Source organism: Crotalus tigris, unplaced genomic scaffold (genome assembly GCF_016545835.1).
Source record: "Crotalus tigris isolate CLP2741 ecotype Arizona unplaced genomic scaffold, ASM1654583v1 scf7180000017789.496130, whole genome shotgun sequence".
NCBI lineage: Eukaryota > Metazoa > Chordata > Lepidosauria > Squamata > Viperidae > Crotalus > Crotalus tigris.
Genome location: NW_024096636.1, coordinates 251,693 through 273,781, shown reverse-complemented (window position 1 = coordinate 273,781; position 22,089 = coordinate 251,693). Strand labels below are relative to the sequence as shown.

Below are 22,089 nucleotides of genomic sequence, written 5' to 3'. Positions count from 1 at the left end.
TGACTGACAAAAATTCCTTTTTTTTTAAATGCTAAGAGGAAAAACAAAGCAAACCTTTGCACTATCAAGGGTAAACTGCCAGGGATGACATCCCAAGCTACAATTTTAGATACTATGCGCATCATAATCAGTGGCACATTCGGTTTCTGGACAAAGAAACTTGAACATAGAAATCAAGATTAATGTTGTGTGACTATTTGATCAATGGGAGCTTCCAGTTCATGCGTTGAAGCAATCCTTATTTGCAAAATATAATAACGTGAGTGCCTACCTTATTGTTTCCTGAAATCCTTTCAGTTTCATTTTCTATTTCTTGTCTAATTTCATCAAAATCTGTGTAGAGCTGAAATAGTAATGAAAAAGCAAAGGAGCTGAAAGCCTTTTGCAAGTGACTCTATTCTTGTCAGCCTATTTATTTGGATGTTTACAGGCAACTTAAGTCATAATAATTATTTAACAAGTTAATATATCCAATTCAATAAAGACGAAGAAAGCCATAACCCAGGGACTAATACATTGACAGACAGGATGACAGTGTTCCAGTGAGGGACAAGTGTTGTGTTACAGGAAGCACGTCAGCTGGGTACCATAGAGTATCACTGGAACATGCCCACTTCTGTTTTATCTTTCTGGAAGGGCAGAAACAATGGGAAAACATGGTCTCTCTAATAACGAGGATCTATGCCATCAAAGCTTTATAAGTGACAACCAGCACCTGGAAGCTGAAGGGTAACCAGTGAGTTCATATAGCAGAGATGCAAAACTGCTATTCCAGATTCTTAGTGATTGTGAAAGAATATATTTAATATTCCACATGCAAGCTGATTGTGGCTTGAGTGACTATGACAAGGGGCTCCTATTCCAGATAATAACACAACTGGCACTCCAATTTAATCTGGGCAAAGGCCCCTTTGGCCAGTTCTGTTTGAGGGGAGTGCTATCCCAATCTGAACTACAGATGGAAAATCCATGGCACTAGGGAAGCCAAAAACAGAGTCATTCAATCTTGTCAGTTTTGAGAGGAAGAAGGTGAAGATTAGAGAGATACAGCTTTATTTTTATTGCCAGAAAACCCTCTTTTAACAACTTCCAAGGGCAAGAATGACTGTTCTACACTCGGAAATGAAAGGCAGTTTTCTGAAGCTCGTACTGTTGCACTTTTTTCTCCTCTGTTAGGGGCTGTAGTTTGGTTGCATTACAGGTAGTACTCATCTTATGACTCACAATTGAGACTGAAACTTCTGTTGCTAAGCAATGCAGTGTTAAGTGAATTGTGCCAATCTGATGACCTTTGTGCCACAGCCATTAAGCGAATCACCATGGTGGTTAAATTAATCACATGGTCATTACATGAATCCAGCTTATCCCACTGAAGCTGGTTGGAAGCTTCCTCAGAAGGTAACAAATGGCAATCACACATGGTTCCAGGATGTTGGAACAAATGTAAAAACATGCCAGTTGCCAAATGCCAAATTTTGATCATGTGATCACAAGGATGCTATAAATGTCCTAAGTGTGAGGACCAGTCATAAGCCATTTTTCCCAACACAGTTGTAATTTAAAATGGTTGTTAAATAAATGGGTATAGGTCAAAGGATTATCTGCATTGCAGCTTTTCTGCAAAACTCAAGAGGAACAATTTGGGAAAACAGGGTGCCCAGTCTGCAAATTTTGCTAAGATAACACCTTCCTGTTTAAAGTACTCGCAAGTGTACATGCAAATCTCGAAGGAAGGTGTTTCAATACTTTATCCAAAATTTGTGTTATGATTGTTGAAGTACATAATTAGGGAAAATGACACTCTCTAACAAAACAACAAAACTGTACAGATTTAGGATAGACAAGAGGACCTAGAACTCCTGTTTGATTTTGCAAATTGCCCATTTCGCCTAAATGTAGACAGAAATTGGGAAAACACAGGAAATATTTGAAGAAGCCAGCTTAGCTTGTCTGCAAGCAAAACATTGAACACAGGACTAATCTTCACTTATTCAATTAGCTATAGTTAAAACAAGTATGGCCTATATATACACTGTGATCCAGCCAGAATCAGAAACCACAGGGTGAAACAAGAATCACACTTATACCAAGCATCACACAGAATTTGCCTCATGCACACATGAATGGCTAGTTTGAAAACCCTGGCATTTTCAAGGAACTGCATTTTCACCCTCAATGCTTTCATTGATCCCCCTTAAAAAGCTGTTTCAGAACCTTGTTCTGAGCTAACCCATTGGCCATCTCTATCTTCTATTTCTTTTTCATCGTGGCCTTGAATGCTAATGGATGACTGTAGAGGAATCAAAATGATAGACTTCAGCCATCTTAAACAGCAGGTGCTAGCAATCCTCTTCATTACTACAGATCATGAACAGCAAAGCCTACCTTGTTTTTGGTGTGTAGAAATTTTCCCCATTCTTCAGCATCAATCCCTGAAAAGAGATCATCATGGCATGAGATAAGAGGTGGGCAACATAAACAAAGTTGCCCATCTATAGTTTCTTGAGCTATGCTCTTTCAACTATTTGAGGTGAAACTAAAAACAAGCAACATTAGTCAATTATACACAAAAAAATTAGCATTTACAAATAATGTGCACTCTACTAAGAACTGGTAATACCATAAACGGCTCCTTCTTCTATTTAGATCCATTTTAAGCCAGTCTTTGAAACAGCTACAGAGCAAGAAAGTACACCTGTGTGTGCATTTTTTTCATATCATCAATGGAGTTAAATAGACAGCTGATAAAAGTCATAAAACTAATAACGACTAGGCAAAATCTTCTTGCTTGATATGTAACTTGGTCATAAACAACTACAACTGAATTGGGGCCATTATACAAGCAGACATACAAGAGAATGCTTCTGTTACCGTGTTTATCTATATAGGATCTTCTGCAACTCCCTTGTTTTACATGCCAAGAAGAAAGTTACTATAAACTTTCCAGGGGAGAAAAGGGACAAACATTAAAAAGGGTAATTATAAAAGTATTGAGTAGATGTCTAAGGCAGCCCAACGCTTCTGTCAAGGAATTTCATACCTCCTGACCCATTTCAATTCTATGCTCACTTTTATCCTTATATTATCCATAACTGTGGCTTCCTTGGATAACAGTTAAGAATATTCCCTTCATAGAAACATAAGTATCCAGATTTTACCTTATAATAATCTGTGAATGAATATCTCTTTTTGTTTTTTTTAAAAAGTGACTTGTCCAAAGCAGTATTCTCAGCTTTTAATGTGCCAAATAAATTATAATTCTAGTTCTGAAACTTATAGTCCCAATTGTCCAACTGTAACATTTATTGGGTGCCCATATAAATGTTAGATATAAAAATAATGTAATATGTACATTATCTAATACATATTAAAAAATATAAACATCTGGGGAGAAACTGCTTGGAAAACATTAGCTTGGAGGCACTTGGTAGCTATGGTCAAAATTCATCCTAATTTGATGAATCTTGTTTAATAAGAAAAGCATGCTGATTTTGTGACTCTATTTTAAAGCAACTTTTTAAAAGAAAGCCAGTTTTTTGGGTGGCCTGCAGATCCATCATGAGAACAAGCAGCTTTTCCAGAAACATTGGCAGATACAAAACAATTTACTTGCAGATGGTTTCTCAAATTAGCCTATGTCACATTTCCATGACGCTAGACAGTCTTCTTTTTCCAGTACTACTTATTGCAATTATTCACCATTTACTGCTTCCAAGAAATGCACACTACCCATAGCTTGAAGGAAAAGAAGAAAGATTATAAACAGTTATGTTCAAGCATTATACCACTTTCCAGAAAAAGGATAGATTTCTAGTTAGGTTCTGATTTGACACAAATGCAGGCAGAGAGATGAAAAGTTCCAGATTAAGGCAGCCAACCAAAACCAGAGATTTAGCAGAGCAGCCAGCGTGTGAATGCACAAATACAAACAGCAGGCAGCAATAGATGGTGACATGGAAAGCTGGTGGCTGCACTACATAAATAAGCATGCAAATTCCATGTAGTGGGAAAAAGAAGTGAATAGGAAACCTTTAGAAAGGTGCCTTGAATGTTTCCATGTTGCAGGGTCTGCAGTTAAAAAGAAACAGCATCAAAGGTTTAGTTCTACAGAGGGTTGTCTTGTCTGTTCCCTGCCCCTTTCAGATCTCTCTGTGTTACTTCAAGTTACGGGTTTTTATTAGTCCTGCAAAAATTACAGCATGCACAAAGACATAGGTACTGACAAAGAAACTATTAATGAAGTCAAGATTTCATCTGAAAAGCTGTAGGCATCAAGCAGATAATCATCAAAGAGGTGAAAGGCTTGCTGACTTTGAAATGACCAATTAACTCTCTTAAATCTTATATCATGTAGTACCTCCATTTACCAAAAGCAGAATTAAGCACCAGAAAACAGAACAGAACCATCCATTTTTTAGAATGCAGAGCTAATGTCCCAATTTGGGTTAATGTATATAGACATCAACATGCTCATATACTGTAGCTGTACAATGGTTCACTGTCAAAAAATGTTTACATGAACTCTATTATAGGCTGCCTCAGCCTGAGTCCCTCTGCACAGGTAGTCCTCACTGAATAAACACAATCACATTATTCAGTTCCATGTTCACTAAGAGGAAGATCATGTAATTGCAACAGGTTTAACAACATCACCTCCCCTTTGGTTAAGTGAAACATCACATGACCACAACTTATGATTCTCCTGTCACCTTCTTTATTAACTGTTTGTTCCAAGCCAGTTGCAAAGCACATAAATGGAGACCCAGTGACCAGCGGATGCTGCAACGGTCATCAATGTGTGCCAATTGCAAAGCACCCAAAAGGCAATCACGTGACCAAAGGGCAGCATCATAAATGCAAGGCTTGATTGCAAAGGGTTTTTTTTACACTGTCATAATGTCAGTTACTGAACAAGGCAGTTGATGAGCAAAGACTACTTGTATATATTTGGGGACACTACTAGAATTCCCTGCCTACATCAGGAAACTGCAATATAAGACTGATTCATATACTGATGATCTACAGACATCACTGTCACAATCCATGTAATTAAGCCAATTAAAAGTTGGTGGCTGCAATTTACACAATATACTAACCTTAGTAAGTTTTAACACTAAAGCCAGTTAAGCATAATGGTTACAGAGGTGGATCAGAAACTGGAGACTATGAGTTTCAGTCCTCCCTTAGTATGAAAAGTTTTGGCTAGTCACACTTTCTGTTGACCTAACGCTCTTCATAACACTGTTGTGGTAGACAAAATAAGAGATGGGCGTATTATCAATATTGTCTTTAGGTATACAAGAGAGAGAATAGGATGTCATCAATAAAAAATGACAGATTATATTGCAACATAATTAAATAGTGTTGATTTAAGCATCCACAATTGAGGGAAGTTTACTTTTTCAGGTAGCTCAATATAAGAGGCTCATAGCTCTCTTTCTCTCTCTCTCTCTCTCTCTCTTTCTCTCTGTGTGTGTGTGTGTGTGTGTGTGTGTGTGAGAGAGAGAGAGAGAGAGAGAGAGAGAGAGAGAGAGACACTCACTAACTTACAAACAGACACACTTAGAAACAGAAATACAACCTTACTTGTGGGGACAGATCTCAGCTGGAGTTAGCAACCCTTTGCAACTGGGAAATCCAGGCACTACATAGAATTTATATTTGGTTTCCTTCTATTTTTTTTCCTTTTTGGAAAATAAATGTCTTAAAGTCAGAGTCATCCTTTTTTCATATAAATGCAGTAACTAGGATTATTTGCTCTGTTCTACGTGGTTCATTCTCACTGCATTTTATTCTTTTCTGATTTAATTTCTTTATAAATTTTGCCTAAACTATCAAATAAACAGGCATATAAAACATCACAATCTGGCTAAACTCAGCACCCAGTACCTTCAACTGTGGATGCAGGAAGGTCTTTAAAGTTCTGATGGTTACAGACTTGTTCAGATGTCCTTTTAGGATTTGTCCTGTGACCCAACATGTGGTTCACATCAGCTTCGCTACATGCAGTACACCTGATACATTTGATCCACCATCCCTAACCAATTCCCTATTGTTATCTCCTCTGACTCTGAAATGCCATGGAAAACAACAGAAGAGATTGATTATTGTCAAGAATGTGGATCGTATCATGTTTTCTGCATTCAGGCTACAGTGCCCTTAAATCTGGCTTCCCACAGTTCTACAAAATGTAATTCAGCCTGACAAAGATTAGCAGTCCTTAACACAAAACAGATCAGAGCTTATGTACCTATGGACTAAGCAGGGGTCAGCAACCTTAAACACTCAAAGAGCCACTTGGACCCATTTCCCAGAGAAAAGAAAACACTGGGAGCTGCAAAACTTGCACTTGCGCAAGGGGGGGGGAGCTTGATTGAAGAGTTTAATTAAAAAGAAATAGAGACTGCTGTGCATGAGTTATCTATCTATCATCTATCTCTCTATCTTCTGCTCACCTGGTAAGCTGGCCTAATGCTGTTCTTCGACAAGCTGATACACATTCTTATTGGGCTGGCTCTCTCCTGCCCTTGGTTTGCCAGTCCTCTTCCCCCACTCAGTGTGTGTGTGTATGTGTGTGTGTGTGTGTGTGTGTGTGTGTGTGTGAGAGAGAGAGAGAGAGAGAGAGAGAGAGAGGGAGAGAGAGAGAGGGAGAGAGAGAGAGCGCTGATGCTTTCTGCTGCTTCCTGCAGCAAAGGCAGGAGCCCCACCCAATAAGCTTGTCAGCTTGTCCGAGAATAGCATGAGGCCACTCTCTTTTACACACACACACACAGAGAGACAGAGAGAAGGGAAGCGCAAGTGCTTCTCTCTGTCTCTGTCTCTCTCTGTGCAAATGGCGGAGGAGGGAGCCGCAGGAGAAGGCTCAAAGAGCCACATGTGGCTGCGGGTTCCCGACCCGTGGACTGAAGTCTCTTGCTCACAGCTTGTCTACCTAAATCAAAAAAGAAAACAGAACATGCACACTTGGTAAGCCATTCCATCACAGTGTTGTAACACAGAAAAGATTCTAGGGCTATCCATGAAGCAGAGTAGAGGCATAAGTATTAACCACTAATCCAGGGGTCCACAACCTATGAGCCACAGCCCACTATCAGGCTGTGGCCTACTGGCCACCAGGCTGTGGGACAGGCTGGCCAGTGCACACATTCACCCCCACTCATGATAGCACCGTCGCTATGCAAACGGGTCACCGCACAGCAAAAATAGGGCAATGCTAGCGCTCATGCGGCAAAAATGGGGCAGTGCTAGCGAGTGTCATGCGGGTGCTAGCACCGCCACATCTGCGTCACACGTGCTCACAGCCGTTTGTGTGTGCACATGCGCACACGCATAAAATGCTTCCCCCTTCCTTTCCCTCCAGTCCGCCAACTGACAAACATTGGATACCTCTGCTCTAATCCTTACCTTTTGCACACTTCATTAATAGGGTTAATAAGAACAAAGTAATACAGAGATTTCTTCATTAAGTGTACAGGAGATTGTAGATTGCAGTGGTTTCACGTTCTTCAATTTAAAAAGCTGCCATTAAAACCAATGTATTCAATATCTTCAGAATACATAAACTGGGTGAGGAAAGGGAATTGCTTTTTATTAAATTCATAATCAAGGGCTACAAATGCATCCTAATGAAAAAGGCAGGACTAGAGAGGCTTTAAAAACCAATGCAACATATAGCAGGTACAACTTGATTTCAGCCAAGAATTTTGTGAAACACTTTAATATGCAGCAATTTTTTTAAGTGGGGCTTAAAAGCATTTATTCAGACCAGACAATTCCCCAAATCCCAGTTGTTATTAAAGGAAGCTTTAGTAAAAATTCAACTGTCTGCCAGATATTATTCACCAACAGTGATCTCTTCTCAAGTAATCTAGTATACAAATGCAGCAAATAATGTTTTTGAGGGTTTCTAATAAATTTACTATGGGATATATATTTATGCAAAATTTCCTCCACCAGTGAAGCCAGCTGCAATCAATAAAGTATATTTTGTAAGGATGGCAAAAATTTGGTATCTTTCTTTCATCATCTAAACTTTTTAATTTCAGTACACTTCTCAAGGTATTTTTCAGAAATATATTAGCCATACAAATAATATAACTTCTTGATCTTTTTTTTCTTTCCATAATAAGAATAGATTCAATATATTCCACTTTCCGTGTTGCCCAATTAAAATCATTTTCCCGGAAGGGAAAATTGTATTTTCTTAATCTCCTGATTAAGCATGAGGCACTCAAACATAAATAAGAGAAAGGATGATTTTTCAAGAGGACAAACTCTTTCTTTTACAGTAAATAAATGTTAATAGAGCTCTAGAAAGTACTAATCACTGTTTGCTCATAATTGCTAGTCTCCTTATTCTTCCAAAAATTATTTGTTCAGCTATATGTAAAGAGGCCAAAGAGCCAAGCCCATTATCCTACCATAAACAGGGTGGATTTGATTTAAATCATAATTTTTTAAAGAGCAACTGTCATCTCCTCCTCTGACCCGCTGTTGACTCACCAACAGTCCCATTCACTTTAATGGGACGGCTGGTGATGGGGCAGTGAAACAACAAGGTGAGGGACGTGGCGGGCAGCGAGTGGATACCCACCAACAGGCACTGCCATGATGGATCTGAGATGACAGGTGCTCTTTAAATGTAAGGATTCATTCTTGCTGGAAGTTAGAATCTTTAATATTATTATTTGCAAACAAAATGAAGATTTCCTATTTAGAATAATAAGCTGTCAGGTTAGTAAAATAGCGATATCAGAACCGATTTTAGTTAATAGGTTAAACACATACCCTATTTCCCCGAAAATTAGATCTACCCCAAAAATAAGATCTACCCTGATTTTGGGGGGTGGGCCTAATATAAGCCCTACCCCCAAAATAAGCCCTAGTTAGGACCCTGCCCACTCCGTCCCACCTTGCTGCCACAATGGGGTAGGAGAGCACGTGTCATGCCGCTGCCACAAGAAGACAGGTGGGGGAGGGAATGGAACTGCCCCACATGCCCTGCACCCGCTTACTTCAGCACCCCCCCAGCCAGGCCATTCCTTGCTCAGCAACCTTCCCCTTCACTCCCCTCCCGAGCCGGGCTACCATGCTATGGAGCATGAGCGGGATAGGCCTGGTCCCACTCCGCCATTTCGGAACCGGGGGAATGACGGTAAAAAGCTCCACTGCTGTCGTTTGCCGCTGGAGGAGCTTTCTTTTTTTTATTAAAAAGTTTTTTACAATTAAATACAATTAATACAATTAAAACAAAAATGGACAAGCGTGACATTCCAGAGTAAGTATTCCTAACAGTTTGTTTCTCATGGTACAAAAACTTAATACATCATTCTTAACCTTTATATAAGCCTCATCCTTCTATGTAATACAATTAAATATACAATTATATGTACAGTTATATATATATTTCAATCCTATCATTAACTTGAGATCCAAGCAGTTCTCCTTAATTCATACCAACGGTAAAATTTGTCCCAGATTTCAAAGTATTTGAGTTCTGTCTTGTCCTTCATAATCATTTTAAGCCTGTGCATCTCAGCACATGAAAGGATTTTATACAGGATCTCTTCTTCCGTTGGAATTCCTTTATTCCTCCAATTTTGAGCAAAAACCAGTCTGGAAGCCGTTAGAATGTGTAACATTAAATAAAGTACGCCTTTGTCGTACTCGTGGTTATATTTAATAGGAAAAGTTCTGGTTTTGGCTCTACAGCTCACTCTAATATTTCTTCCAACCATTCTTTGATCCTATTCCAAAAATCACGAGCTCGCGTGTTCTCCCACCACATATGATAGTATGTTCCAATTGTCAGATTACATTTCCAACATTTAGAGGAGACATTGGAACACATTTTAGCTAATCTTATGGGTGGGAGATGCCATCTATAGAACATTTTGTAGAGGTTTTCTTTGTAAGAGGTGGCCAAAGTAAGCTTCTCGTTTCTTGCCCATAGTTCTTGCAGATGTGCAGATCAAAATTAAGACCAAAATCCTTGCTCCATTTTAACATAATCACTTTTACTTATTCCTCATATATTGCCTGATCTAACAAATAGTGGTATAATTTTTTAATCATTTTATCCTCCGATCCCAATGTTATTTTATCCAATTCTATTGGTTCTAATTTAATGTCTAACTCTTTTTTATCTTTCCAATATCTCGCCTGCAGTTGCAGGTATGCCCACCATTCTAATTCTATCCCTTCATCCTGGACAGTTTTCCTGGATTTCAATTCCCCTCTTTCATCTAAAATGTTTTTATATGTTATGATCTTATCTAATTGGGTAAATTTTGGGTGTACATATATTTCTAACGGTGAGATCCAACTAGGTATAATTTGATTGCCAAATTTTTGCCCATACATCGATAAGAGCTTATCTAATATAGTGTCTTCGAAAATATTTATGTATTTTATATTTATGATCCCATAATATAGCATGCCATCCTATTTGTAGGTCATAGCCCTCCAGACATAATAGTCTCCTGTTCTTTAATAATATCCAATCTCTTACCCATACTAGTGCTATAGCCTGGTAGTATTTTGCTGGAGGAGCTTTCTTCGTGCTTCGTCCAACAAATTACCTGCCTGGCAGCAGCTGCCCCCTCCTACTCTACCAACTCTCCCTTGGCTTGCGCCGTGATTGGGCAGCGCAAGCCTCCCCTGCTGCCTCCCTCCACCAGCCCTCCGTCACCATCACTGGAGATAACGGAGAACGGGGAGGGGAGCGGCTGTGTGCAGCGATAGTTGGAGAACTATTCAAATTCTATTATTTAATTAAAACACTTAAGAGTCTGGTACAGACGCATTTTTCTTCCATCATACAGTTTGTAGTGTACATAAATTTGCAAACTTTGAACTTTGTTTTATGATTTATCTCATGGTTACTGTGAAATTGTGTGTATGCATCAATGGAGTGCAGGTTAGCTTGCAAAGCTTGGATTCATTGAATGAGTTTACTAAAAATGTAAATATTGCAGAATATACAGCCTCATGCTACATAACTAAGCTCCATTTCATGTGGAATAAACTAAATTATTAATGTATCTTAAATAGAAAACTATATTTAGATAGATTTTTACTCCAAAAGCATTTTATTAAAATACATTTGATAAAAAATTTTACAAAATCCAATTTAAATTTTAAAAATCCGATTTTTATTTATGTATTTTAAATTATTATTATCCACCTTGACCATCAAAAAGGTTAGCCATACTTCCAACACCCTATCTGCACAAATTTAAGGTAGAGATATTTTACACAAACAGGTCCTTCTTTATGTGGGAAAGTGTCTCCAGATGCTGGAGCTCTGAATATAATACAATATAATACTAATATACTCTAACCTGCTCTCAGATATAGTGAAAGTTATCAATAAAATGCTTTGAACATGCTAAAGCAGAAGTTTCCAAACTATCTCAACCTGTGAAACCCGATAAAAAAATTCATTTCCAAAACCCTTATCAAGAGTCAAAATTCTAGTGAAAGAAAATTGGCTGCATTCAAATGAATTTTCTCACCTGCACAGAACCTCTTAACTTTTCACAGAACCACCAGGTTCCATAGAACACTATTTGAGAACCCTTAATCTAAAATAATATTAAAATACTATGCCTAATTTTGATTACCCCAACATTCCATGTCCAAAAAGAAATAAAAATATTTTAAAACACTTACATATATATACCCATATACAGGATAAACATATTCCATTAGATTTTTCTTTCTTTCCCCACATATCCTTTAGACGTAAAATTACTGAATTCCTGTTGCAATTTGCTACCTGTACTTTAATATCAGGATGTATAAAGGGAGAAAATAATCAAAAAACCTGAGGCATAGGAGAAATTTAAGTACTGTTTCTTCTCTGCACTGACTGCATAACAATGGCTCACAATCATCTATTGCCATTTAAATATCCATTAATCTCGCAGGCCTTACCATTTTCATCTCCAGCAGTTTTCCGACATTCTTCTGTTGTAACGTGTACCAGCTGCAGGATGAGGGGCCTTCGAGTAACAATCCCAGTGCCTCTTGGGAGCAGATCTCTCCCCACCAGGCTTTCTAGCACAGAACTTTTGCCACTGCTCTGAAAATGAGAAGAGAGGACTTAAATACTCATGCCACTACTCCAATAACTTTGAACTGAGTTTCCTGCATCTCAAGCAATCATCAATATGAACGCCCATCGAACCACGGGAAGTGAATTTGTCTTTGGCAATCCAGGTTCAAAGGGAGAAAAGGTGATATTGAAGTGCACAGGATGCTTACCGTATTTTTCCATGTATAAGACGCTATTTTTTCCTGCAAACACCCTCTTCAAAAATCAGGTGCGTCTTATACACGGAAAAATAATGGTAACCTCCGCAGCCCAGGGCATGCCTGTGTGGGTTGCCATGCCGCCTGGTGCAGGTGTCAAGCCCGTGTGTTTGCCACTAATGGGAGGGAGGAGGGGGCAAGATCTTCTGACAGCTGAACTTGCGGATTTACCAGCTAAGGTGTTCGGCGCTCCGCCAAGCAGCTGATTGGCGCAGAGAGCGTCTTATACACAGTGCGTCTTGTAGGTGGAAAAATACAGTATGTTGAATCTGCTGACCAGATAGATGAGACCAGAATAATCAGAACTTCAAGGCAAGAGGCTTCCTTAAAGAACATTTTATTTGGCTGCATAGTATCTGCACAATCAAAAGTGAAATCAAGACTGAAGTTCCCTCCCAAAGGTTACAATGTTACAAAGTTGAACTTCCCACCCCAGTATTATGTCATAAATCACATTCCCCAATAATCTACTTTGGCAGGCTTTCTAACGAAAGCTGCAGCCCACCAAAACCCCGGCAATGACCTTGGTTCCCATAGGACAATTTATTGTTTTGTCTAACCTAAAATACACATCCCCCCTCCCAACTCTGTGGCAACCGAAAACAAAGAAAAAAATGGCTTCAGCCAAGTTCATTTGCAACGTTGACACCTATCTTCCGGTGCATAATATGAATATATCAGTCAGAATCAATTGCTAACTAATGATTGCAGAACATTCCTGGTGATGCATGTTTAATGTTACGTTACTGAGTTTCGGAGCAGAACTAAAACTTTATTTCTAGAATCAGGTGTTTGGAAAAGAGTCCTGCGGGGTCTTTCATTGATAGAAAGACAAGAATAAATGAAAAGGAGTAAACATTTTGGGACTTTGAGATTGTGGATTTGTGGATTTTCATGATTATGAAGCCGTTTAATATACTTCGTGCCAACCTGTGTTTCTTTGCCTTCTTTTAAATGTACCTTGCCTATTTAAATCTGCCAGGAATATGAGCATACAAAAACAAGCACACAACTACCACAGAATCTACACAACACTCTCACCTGGATCTGCAATGAGAAGACAACCTGCAAAGTTTTGATGACCCCTGTGTATTCTAGTTACAGAAAAGTAACATATTAAAAATATGATATATGATTCCTTGTAATAAACTCCCTTTAAATACACTTTTCAAATTTTAAATTTCTACTTCACTCATAAGTATGTAAAAAGAACATTTGGGAACAAAAGTTATTACTCCACCATATCAGACTCTTAAGTAGGTAACTTTTAAGCAGCATGAATAGATTAAACCATTATTTCATCAATACCAAACAGTTATCAACAAATCAGTTTCAGAAATTTGATTTCACCTGCAATAAGGAAACCATATCAGGAAGAAAGAGAAAGCAGAAGTCACATTCTTGTACTACAGCGACAATCAGTAGAGTCACTTGACTGCAAAATGGAAAATATTTTAATTTAATAAATATACATAAACTAAATATTTGTTTAATATTTCTGCTTAGTATGTGAAAAACAAACAAAACGTGATGTGGCCCTGCAGTATATTATTAAATACAATTTAACTGCATCCCTTGCAAATGTTTTCATTTGGTATTCTCTGGGCTGTAAAGAATCAACAACTACTGGTAATTACTGTCCATTTCATTTATCATGTATTCCAGTACACCAGTGGTGTCAAACTGCCAGCCCGTGAGCCAGACGTGTCACGAGGAAACCGTGCCCACCCCATTGCCAGCAATGGGGGAAAAGTTCCAATACGTCGCACGATGTCACGTGACGTCGCAAGTTTGACATGTCTGCAATACACAGCCCAGAGAAGGAACAAAGCTATCTTGCAGAGACAAGATATAAACAGAAATAACTTGAATAAGAAATAAGAGTAGCCATGTTGATCTGTTGCAGGAAAAAAAATAACTCATACCTATCTATATTATGACACAGGATTTATGTCTATAAATTAGATAAATTGTATTAGATCAGGGGTCTTCAAACCTGGCCCTTTTATGACTTGTGGACTTCAGTTCCCATAATTTCTCAGCCAGCATGCCTAGCCGAGGAATTCTGGAAGTTGAAGTCTACAAATCATAAAAGGGCCAAATTTGAAGACCCCTGTATTAGATAAATGATGTGTAACCCTGAGACAAAATTATCAGAGAGTAGGTGGTGATGTGTTTAATAGTGATTATTTATTAAAAATTGCTAAGTGGTATACCAGATATTCTTGCGGTTTGGTGGTTAATCTAAGTACATCACGAAGAAAATTTAAATCCAGATCCAAATGACACTAGTGCTATCATTTCAGATTCAAATCCCACTTTAAATTTTCTCTGTTAAAGAATTGCTACTTTAATGTCCTAGAATGCTAAATAGGTCTGAGATCAGAACTGGAGGAAGCATTGAGGCCATTTAGGCCTACAGGCATCATAGCAAAGCATCCCTGACAGATGGTTGGGCAGCCTCACCTGAACACCTGCATGAACTAAACAGAAGACTGTGATCTCTCTGGGTAATTTGTTTTACTATCAAACCACTCTTACTTCTTAAGAACTTACTTCCAGCCTTTGATCAGAAACTGTCTTCCATTAATTTAAATCCATTACAGGTATTCCTTGCTCAACTACCCAAATTAGGACTGGAATTTTGTCATCCAGGATCATGTGATCACCCTTTGCAAACTTCTGACAAGCAAAGTCAATGGAAAAGCCAGATTCACTTAACAACTGTGTTACTGACTTAACCAGTGCAATGATTCACTTAACAACTGTGAGAAGAAAGTTCGTAAAACGGAGCAATATTCACTTAACAAAAGTCTCACTTAGCAACATAAATTTTGGGCTCAGTTGTGTTTGTAAGCCGAGGACTACCTGTATTATGGGTAATTTCCAGTTAGGTTTGCCTCCAGCACACTCCCAACCTAGAGCAAGCACACACATCCTTCATTTCAATTAGCAAAAATATAAACCAATATTTATTTACTAAACATTTAAAATGTTAATTGGCAAGCCTGAAGTAAAACACAGTCCAGAGCAGAGAAAAATATTAATAGCAACCAACAGCTTACATTAACTATAGAAACAACTATAGAACTTTCCCTAGTCCCTGGAAACAGTGCTGTTGGTAATTAGCACATATAATCCACAGACAGTGGCCTTTAGTCATTCCAACCTTAACCCTTTTAGAAGAACACCAAGTGAACCCTCCCCTTCTCTGCACATTAAATAATTTGATGGATGGAGATGACATATTCAACAATGACACATGCACATTCCTATGAGGGAAAGAGGCTTTGGGTAACTAACAAAGTGGAATACCCCAGTCCTTCTTCCCTGCCATATATAAATGAGGTTAGATTTCTATATAATTTTCTTGTAATCTGCAGCATTAATTTAAAGCTTATTTAATATCTTCTCAGGCATCCTAACAGATAAATCTCCATTTGTAAAAGATAGATGCTATCTGGAACATTTTCTTTTCTGAATAATTAAGTTAAATGTTTTTCTTATATGGGATTGGTCTATCTCCCACATAGGGAAGGAAAAGCAGGAACCTTTGGACTTTATGCCTATACATCACAAGACCAGGAAGCCAGATTAGTGAAAACTATTTCAACTATTGTATTATTTTCTTGATCTGGATAGGGAGCACAAGGTGTGTAGTATCCTCTGTGTGACTAATTTTGTCAATCAAAATGCAGCTTTTTTCAACTGTGCCTTTCACATGCATTGGGTTTCAACTTCACATGTTGGATTACAACTTCCATCATCCTAATTAGCATGCTTGAATTAATATAAGCAAAGGCTAGAGTCAGAAAATTTTAATGATAAGCCATGGTTCTCTTTCAGGATGGATTAATAGGAAGAGAAAGAGTATTAGGTATGTTAGCCACCTTGCATTATTTATCAAAATAATAAAGGCAGGGACTTCCGGTTCCGGTTCGCGGCAACTCCGGTCGAGTGAAGAGACTCGTCTCTCCACCGGCTGTGTTTTTTTCGCCGGTAGACCCCCTGATGGGTCGAAAGTCGCCCTGGAGGGGCGACCACCGAGGTGGAGGCTTGCTGGTAGTTGCAGGAGGGCGGCAGCATCTTCCACAGCTCCAGCTAACTCCTTAGGGCTGACGGGAACAAAGATTGTCCTGCAAGATGGCTGAATCCTTAGCTGCACCAGTCAAAAGTCACAGCTACATCTAAGCGTGAAAGACCCACCACGGATGATCCGGGTGAGACCTCTCCTTCTCCTCTCTTCACCCTATTTTATTTTTTGCCTGTAAAAGCTTTGTTGGAATTAATTCCCTGCCTTGAAAGAGCGGCGTTCGCATGTGTGGGACGGTGTCTGAACAAAAGGACAGATCAAGTAACTTTAATGACTATATTTTATTTTCATTTACTTTGGGGTACAGAAAAAAAAAAATTCTTTAGAGCTTTACTATTACTTTATACTGGAAGAATATCTTTTTTCCCACCTTTTCTTTTAAAAGAGAGAGAAAAGAAAAAAATGGTATCTGGGAAAGATTTTGTAACTCACTGAGGACATCTTGTGGCAAAAAGTTAATATTGCAATTGTCTGTTTTTCCTTGGAGATGAGATGGGCTTGACCTTCAAACTTCTTGAAGAGAAAAGATAAGCTGATCCAGCTGTGGGAAATTGTGGGGGTGGATATTGTTTATATATAGCTTCCACTAAAAGATAAAAGGGACTCTCTTCAATTACTATTAAAATGGAGAAACCTTACCTACAACTAAACTATAAACTTATATTGGAAAAAATTTACGAAGCCACTGAAGAAGTATGTGCTAAAATCAAAGAGATTAGTACAGAAATTAGAGCCAGAAGCCTTACTCCAAATTCTCCAAACCTTCAAACTGATCTCCAGACCTCATCTGACTATGCTATAAATCAAAACATACTAGAAGAACAACTAATTGAGATTAAAGAGGAATCTATTTTACCTTACAAGCATTTCATCTATATTCTCGAGGATCAGAAGAACCAAAGATTGAGACTGGAACTTTTGAAGCAACGAAGGTTTAATGACAAAAGAGCCAGACGCCCAATACAGAGAACGGGGTGTTTTCTATCAACTCAAATAATATTACAAGTGACAAAAGGAGATCTACTTGCTGAGATGGAAGCCTTGTTATGGAAACCGGCCTGGCACAAAAAGAAAGCCAGAATAAGACTGAAAAGAGAAATTTAAAACTATATGTAATGGATTAAAAGGCACTGTAGAAATATGGATTGATTTAAGGTTTAAGATTTAGAGTTAGAAGCGAGAGTAAATTTTGTGATTACCAGAATATATATGTTAAATAGATTAAGAATGTAATTCTTGGGAATAATAGGTTTATCTGTATGAAAACTATTTTGTAATGGAATGAATGAAAATGGAAGAGGTTTTATAGTGACTTGGATTGATTTAACAATTAATTGAGTATGCTAAATTAATAATATGATGCTTTGTGTAATAATATGGGTGTTTTTAGACATAACAATTATTGGGATGAGATTTGAATTTTGCCTAACGGACTGAAATGATTTAAGGTTTGATATTATTTTGTTTTGTTAGGGATAGACTGATTGATGGATTGTATATGTATAAGCTAGAGTTATATTTTATTTTCATTAGGATAAATATTGAGTAGTGAATGAAGAAACAAGAGAGATGTGTGATAAAATTAAGTTTAGGAGATTAAGAACTAGACATTTGGAAGGGATACCCGAAGTGATAATATATTTACTTAAGGCTTAAGTAGATTATGGTAATTGTAAATTAATAAAGTTTAAAAACAGGATTAGGATTTATAGAAATTTAATGTAGAAATGGATTATTTTAAATATAGAGAGGGAATATTCAATGTATTTATTTGGGTTATTTTATATGGTTTTGTTGTTGGATGTTTGATTCCCCCAGCACCACGGTCTCGAGCACCTTGTTGTAAGAGTCAAAAAAAACTATCTGAAATTTTTTTTCTTATGATTGTAATGAAAATAAAATAATAAAAATTGAAGAAAAAAAAGAGTCAAAAAAACTAATAAAACTTGTTCTGAAAAAATAATAATAATAAAGGCAGGATATAAATATGAGAAGAGAGTTTCCATTTGATTACAATATACTTTGATCATCCAGTTAAACTATTTTCCATTCTGTACACATTACCCAAATTTTCTGAATAAACATATATCCTAATTAACTCTAATAACTGACATTACATTTCAGTTTTTAAAATGCAACTGATGTAATAGTTAAAGATTTCAATAGATTTGGTTTTCTTCATATATACGTAAGGAGTCTAGACAAGATCCCTTCATTAAAACTATGAGCTACAATGTGTTTGATGTTTGAATTAAGTTGCTGGCATTTTTCTGTTAGTAATTGGTTCTTAAATTATGCTAAGACTACAGCCTTTTACAAACTTATTAACAAGTGTCTGCCAACAAACTTTTGTTTGATTTTGATGAAAAAAGTACTTTTTAAAACTATTCATTTTAGCAACTCTGTTTTTCTTTATTTTAGCCTTTCCTTACTTTCTAGGTTTATTTCATTTTATGTCAGGGCACATGTAGAAATCTACATAATACTTCTATTCCTATTGCAACAAAAGTCATGTTTCTTTGGCCTTTAGGCATTTAGAAATGTATTTGGCAAAGGATTAGAAGTGCCTCACCCAACTAAAATTATATCTCACAGACCTACAAATCCTATTCCTAATTTTACTTTATAAGATTAGTAGATAAGTCGGGCTTTCCTATTTATATAGGCACAAACAGTGCCATGCTTTTCTAACAGGCAGGTGAATGTTAACATTTCTAAATAAAGGCCAATTTTATCTTGCTTGAAATTTTAAATTCATTGACTAAGCTACCCATCACCAATCTGGTGATATCTAAATGTGTTCAACTTCAATCTCTACAATTTGTAGGCTGCTCAGTTGGGGACAGTTAGAATACACTTCTGATTTTAACAAACTCTGAGAGACTCTAAGAAAAATTCCATGGATGAAAATTCTAAAGGGGAAAACAAGTCAAGAAGCATGGGAAACTCTGAAAAATATAATAAAAGCCCAGTCTAGCACAATATCACGGAAAAAAGAAAAATAAGACGACTAAGAAGAAACCAGCATGGTTGCACAAAGATCTCTCTGATAAACTGAAAGACAAAAAGGACAAGTATAAAAAATGGAAAGAGGAACACCTAACTAAGGCAGTATATCAGCAGCTAGCCAGAATCTGCAAAGAAGTCAGGAAAGCAAAGGCTCAGAGTGAACAAAGACTTGCAACAAAAGTCAAAGATAATAAAAAAAGTTTTTCAGCAAATAAATAACACCCCAGAATATAAGCTCAGGATCCAAAAAGATCTTGACAGACTTGAAAAATGGGCCCTATCCAACAACATAAATTATAATGTGGAGAAAAGCAAGGGTTTACATGTAGGCAGGAAAAACCAAAGGCACAAGTACAGATTAGATGAAATCTGGCTCAAAAAAAGTAACTGTGAAAGGAACCTTGGAGTCCTAATAGACAATCACTTAAATATGAACCAGCAGTGTGTGGCAGCAGCCAAAAAAGCTAATACAATCCTTAGTTGTATAAACAGAGGCATAGAATTAAAATCACATGAAGTATTAGTACCACTTTATAAAGCCTTAGTAAGGCCACACCTGGAATATTACATCCAGTTTTGGTCACCACATTACAAAAAAGATATTGAGACTTTGGAAAAAGTGCAAAGAAGAGCAACTAAGATGATTAAAGGCCTGCAAACAAAAACATATGAATAATGCAGGATTTGAGTTTGACTAGTCTAGAGAAAAGGACTAGGGGGGACATGATAATAGTATTCCAGTATTTGAGAGGTTGCCACAAAGAGGAAGGGGGTCAATTTATTTTCCAAAACACCAGAGGGCAAGACAAGAAACAATGGATGGAAACTAATCAAGGAGAGAAGCAACCTGGAATTAAGGAGAAACTTCCTAACAGTGAGGACAATTAACCAGTGGAACAGCTTGCCTTCAGAAGTTGTAGGTGCTTTATCACTGGAGATTTTTAAGAAGAGACTGAACAGCCAGTTGTCTCAAATTGTATAGGGTCTCCTGCCTGAGCAGAGGGTTCGACTAGAAGACCTCCAAAGTCCCTCCTAGCTCTATTCTGATTCTGATACTTTTTTGGTCTATTTTGGGAAATTTATTTTTGGACCCAGGTTACTACCATGTTTATACAACATTTTATAAATAGCCTTTATTTCCATGCTGTTGCCCTCAAATTACATCAATCTGTAGGAGGTGTTCAATTACAGAATATTTTTTTGATAACACAGTAAGCCGGTAGGAAAGAAACAAGGAACCAAGTACCAACACCAATATATGGCATCTGAAAAAGATGGCTGAGACAAACCAAAGATAAGAGGAATCAAAGTTAAGGGTTCATCTAACTGATTTTGACTGGGTGATTAAAATCCAAGCCCTAAAAGACAGAGAAAAAAACAAGAGAACTCAAGGAAAACCCGTATTTTATGGTATGCTTCAGATACTTTTATTTACCGGTAATTTATATCCTACAGTTAAAATGTGTTTTCATTAAATTAAGTCCCACAGATCCAACAATATCCAGGGTGGAACTTAATTCAGACCTACAACTCCAATAATGCTCATTATTCCCTACTGATGATAGGGCTTCTGGGAAATGGGATTTAGCAGATCTACCATGGCATGGAATTATTAGCAATAACTTTTAAAAAAAGACATATTCTTTAAATATGAACAGTGCATAAGCTTGTTTTCCATTTAGAATATATAATAGAACACAAAATCTTTGCTATAATGTGTATACAATATAATGCATTATTAATTAACTAGGTGTTTATATTATCTTAAACACTGTAGTAATTTGATTTGAAATGTTACTTAGCCATAATTCTATGATTCCTGATGTCATCTCAGAGGTCAGAAAGTAAGTTTAGCTTCAGAAAATAAATATGGCTTCAGATTCCCTCTGCTATTCTCCCTTCAACCTCTGTATAATTGCATTTTCCAGTAATGGAAAGCCTGATGTTGAAACAGCTGAAAGCTGGATGCAGGCAGATTGGTTGGATCAATGACTTTGCTGGCTGCAAATTGAGATCTTCAACCTTTCACTGTACAAGTTTAACAGCACCAGAGTAAGATCTCAGTAAATTTAGCCCAGAATATATTATGGAAAAATAATACAAATCTGTTAACCGAAATACTTAAAAAATGTTCTAGAAAATGCTATCCCTTATACATGTATTTGATTCTTTGTCAGTTTGTTTTTATATTTATAATTTTTATATTTCTATATTTATTAAAATGTAAGCTGCCTAGCACCGCTTTGGAAAATGAGGTGACAACTAAATTTAATAAATATATTCACTTAACCTTCTGATTTTCATTTCCCCTAATTTTCATAATATTATATTCCTGGATTCTTACCACTGAGATCTAATCTCTTGTGGTTTCTACAGTTTTAATCCTTATTTATCAATCACAATTTATGCATATTTTCCTCTACAGAACAGAGTGTGGCATTCATATTTTTCCTAGATACTCACCCCAGCAAGCATCTGACAGAATAATCCCTGTTTACTGCATCACCTCCAAACTGTTCTCTGAATAACTTTGTTTTAAAACCCTATCATATTAAAATATTTCTCATTATCACTTTCAAATCCCTCCATAGCACCTTACCTATATACTGTCTATATAAGACTGTATGTGTTTTACAACATGCATTTCCTCATTTATAAAGCAACAGCAAAAA

General features: G+C 37.2%; 1 protein-coding gene across 7 annotated transcripts in view; it reads right to left on the bottom strand.

Annotated features, from left to right (window-relative positions):
- DNM1L (dynamin 1 like) overlaps positions 1 to 22,089 on the bottom strand; it is a 47,670-nt gene that overhangs the window by 24,139 nt on the left and 1,442 nt on the right. For 3 of the 7 annotated variants that reach the window (XM_039342331.1, XM_039342326.1, XM_039342330.1), the window contains exons 2-6: positions 13,666 to 13,750; positions 11,938 to 12,085; positions 4,030 to 4,068; positions 2,386 to 2,432; positions 272 to 343 (exon numbers count right to left, since the gene is read on the bottom strand). In XM_039342331.1, coding sequence (XP_039198265.1) covers positions 272 to 343; positions 2,386 to 2,432; positions 4,030 to 4,068; positions 11,938 to 12,085; positions 13,666 to 13,683 — 324 coding nt within the window. In that variant the 5' untranslated portion in view covers positions 13,684 to 13,750. The remainder of the gene's footprint in view (positions 1 to 271; positions 344 to 2,385; positions 2,433 to 4,029; positions 4,069 to 11,937; positions 12,086 to 13,665; positions 13,751 to 22,089) is intronic. The other 4 variants (XM_039342329.1, XM_039342332.1, XM_039342327.1 and 1 more) reach the window with 3 other exon arrangements.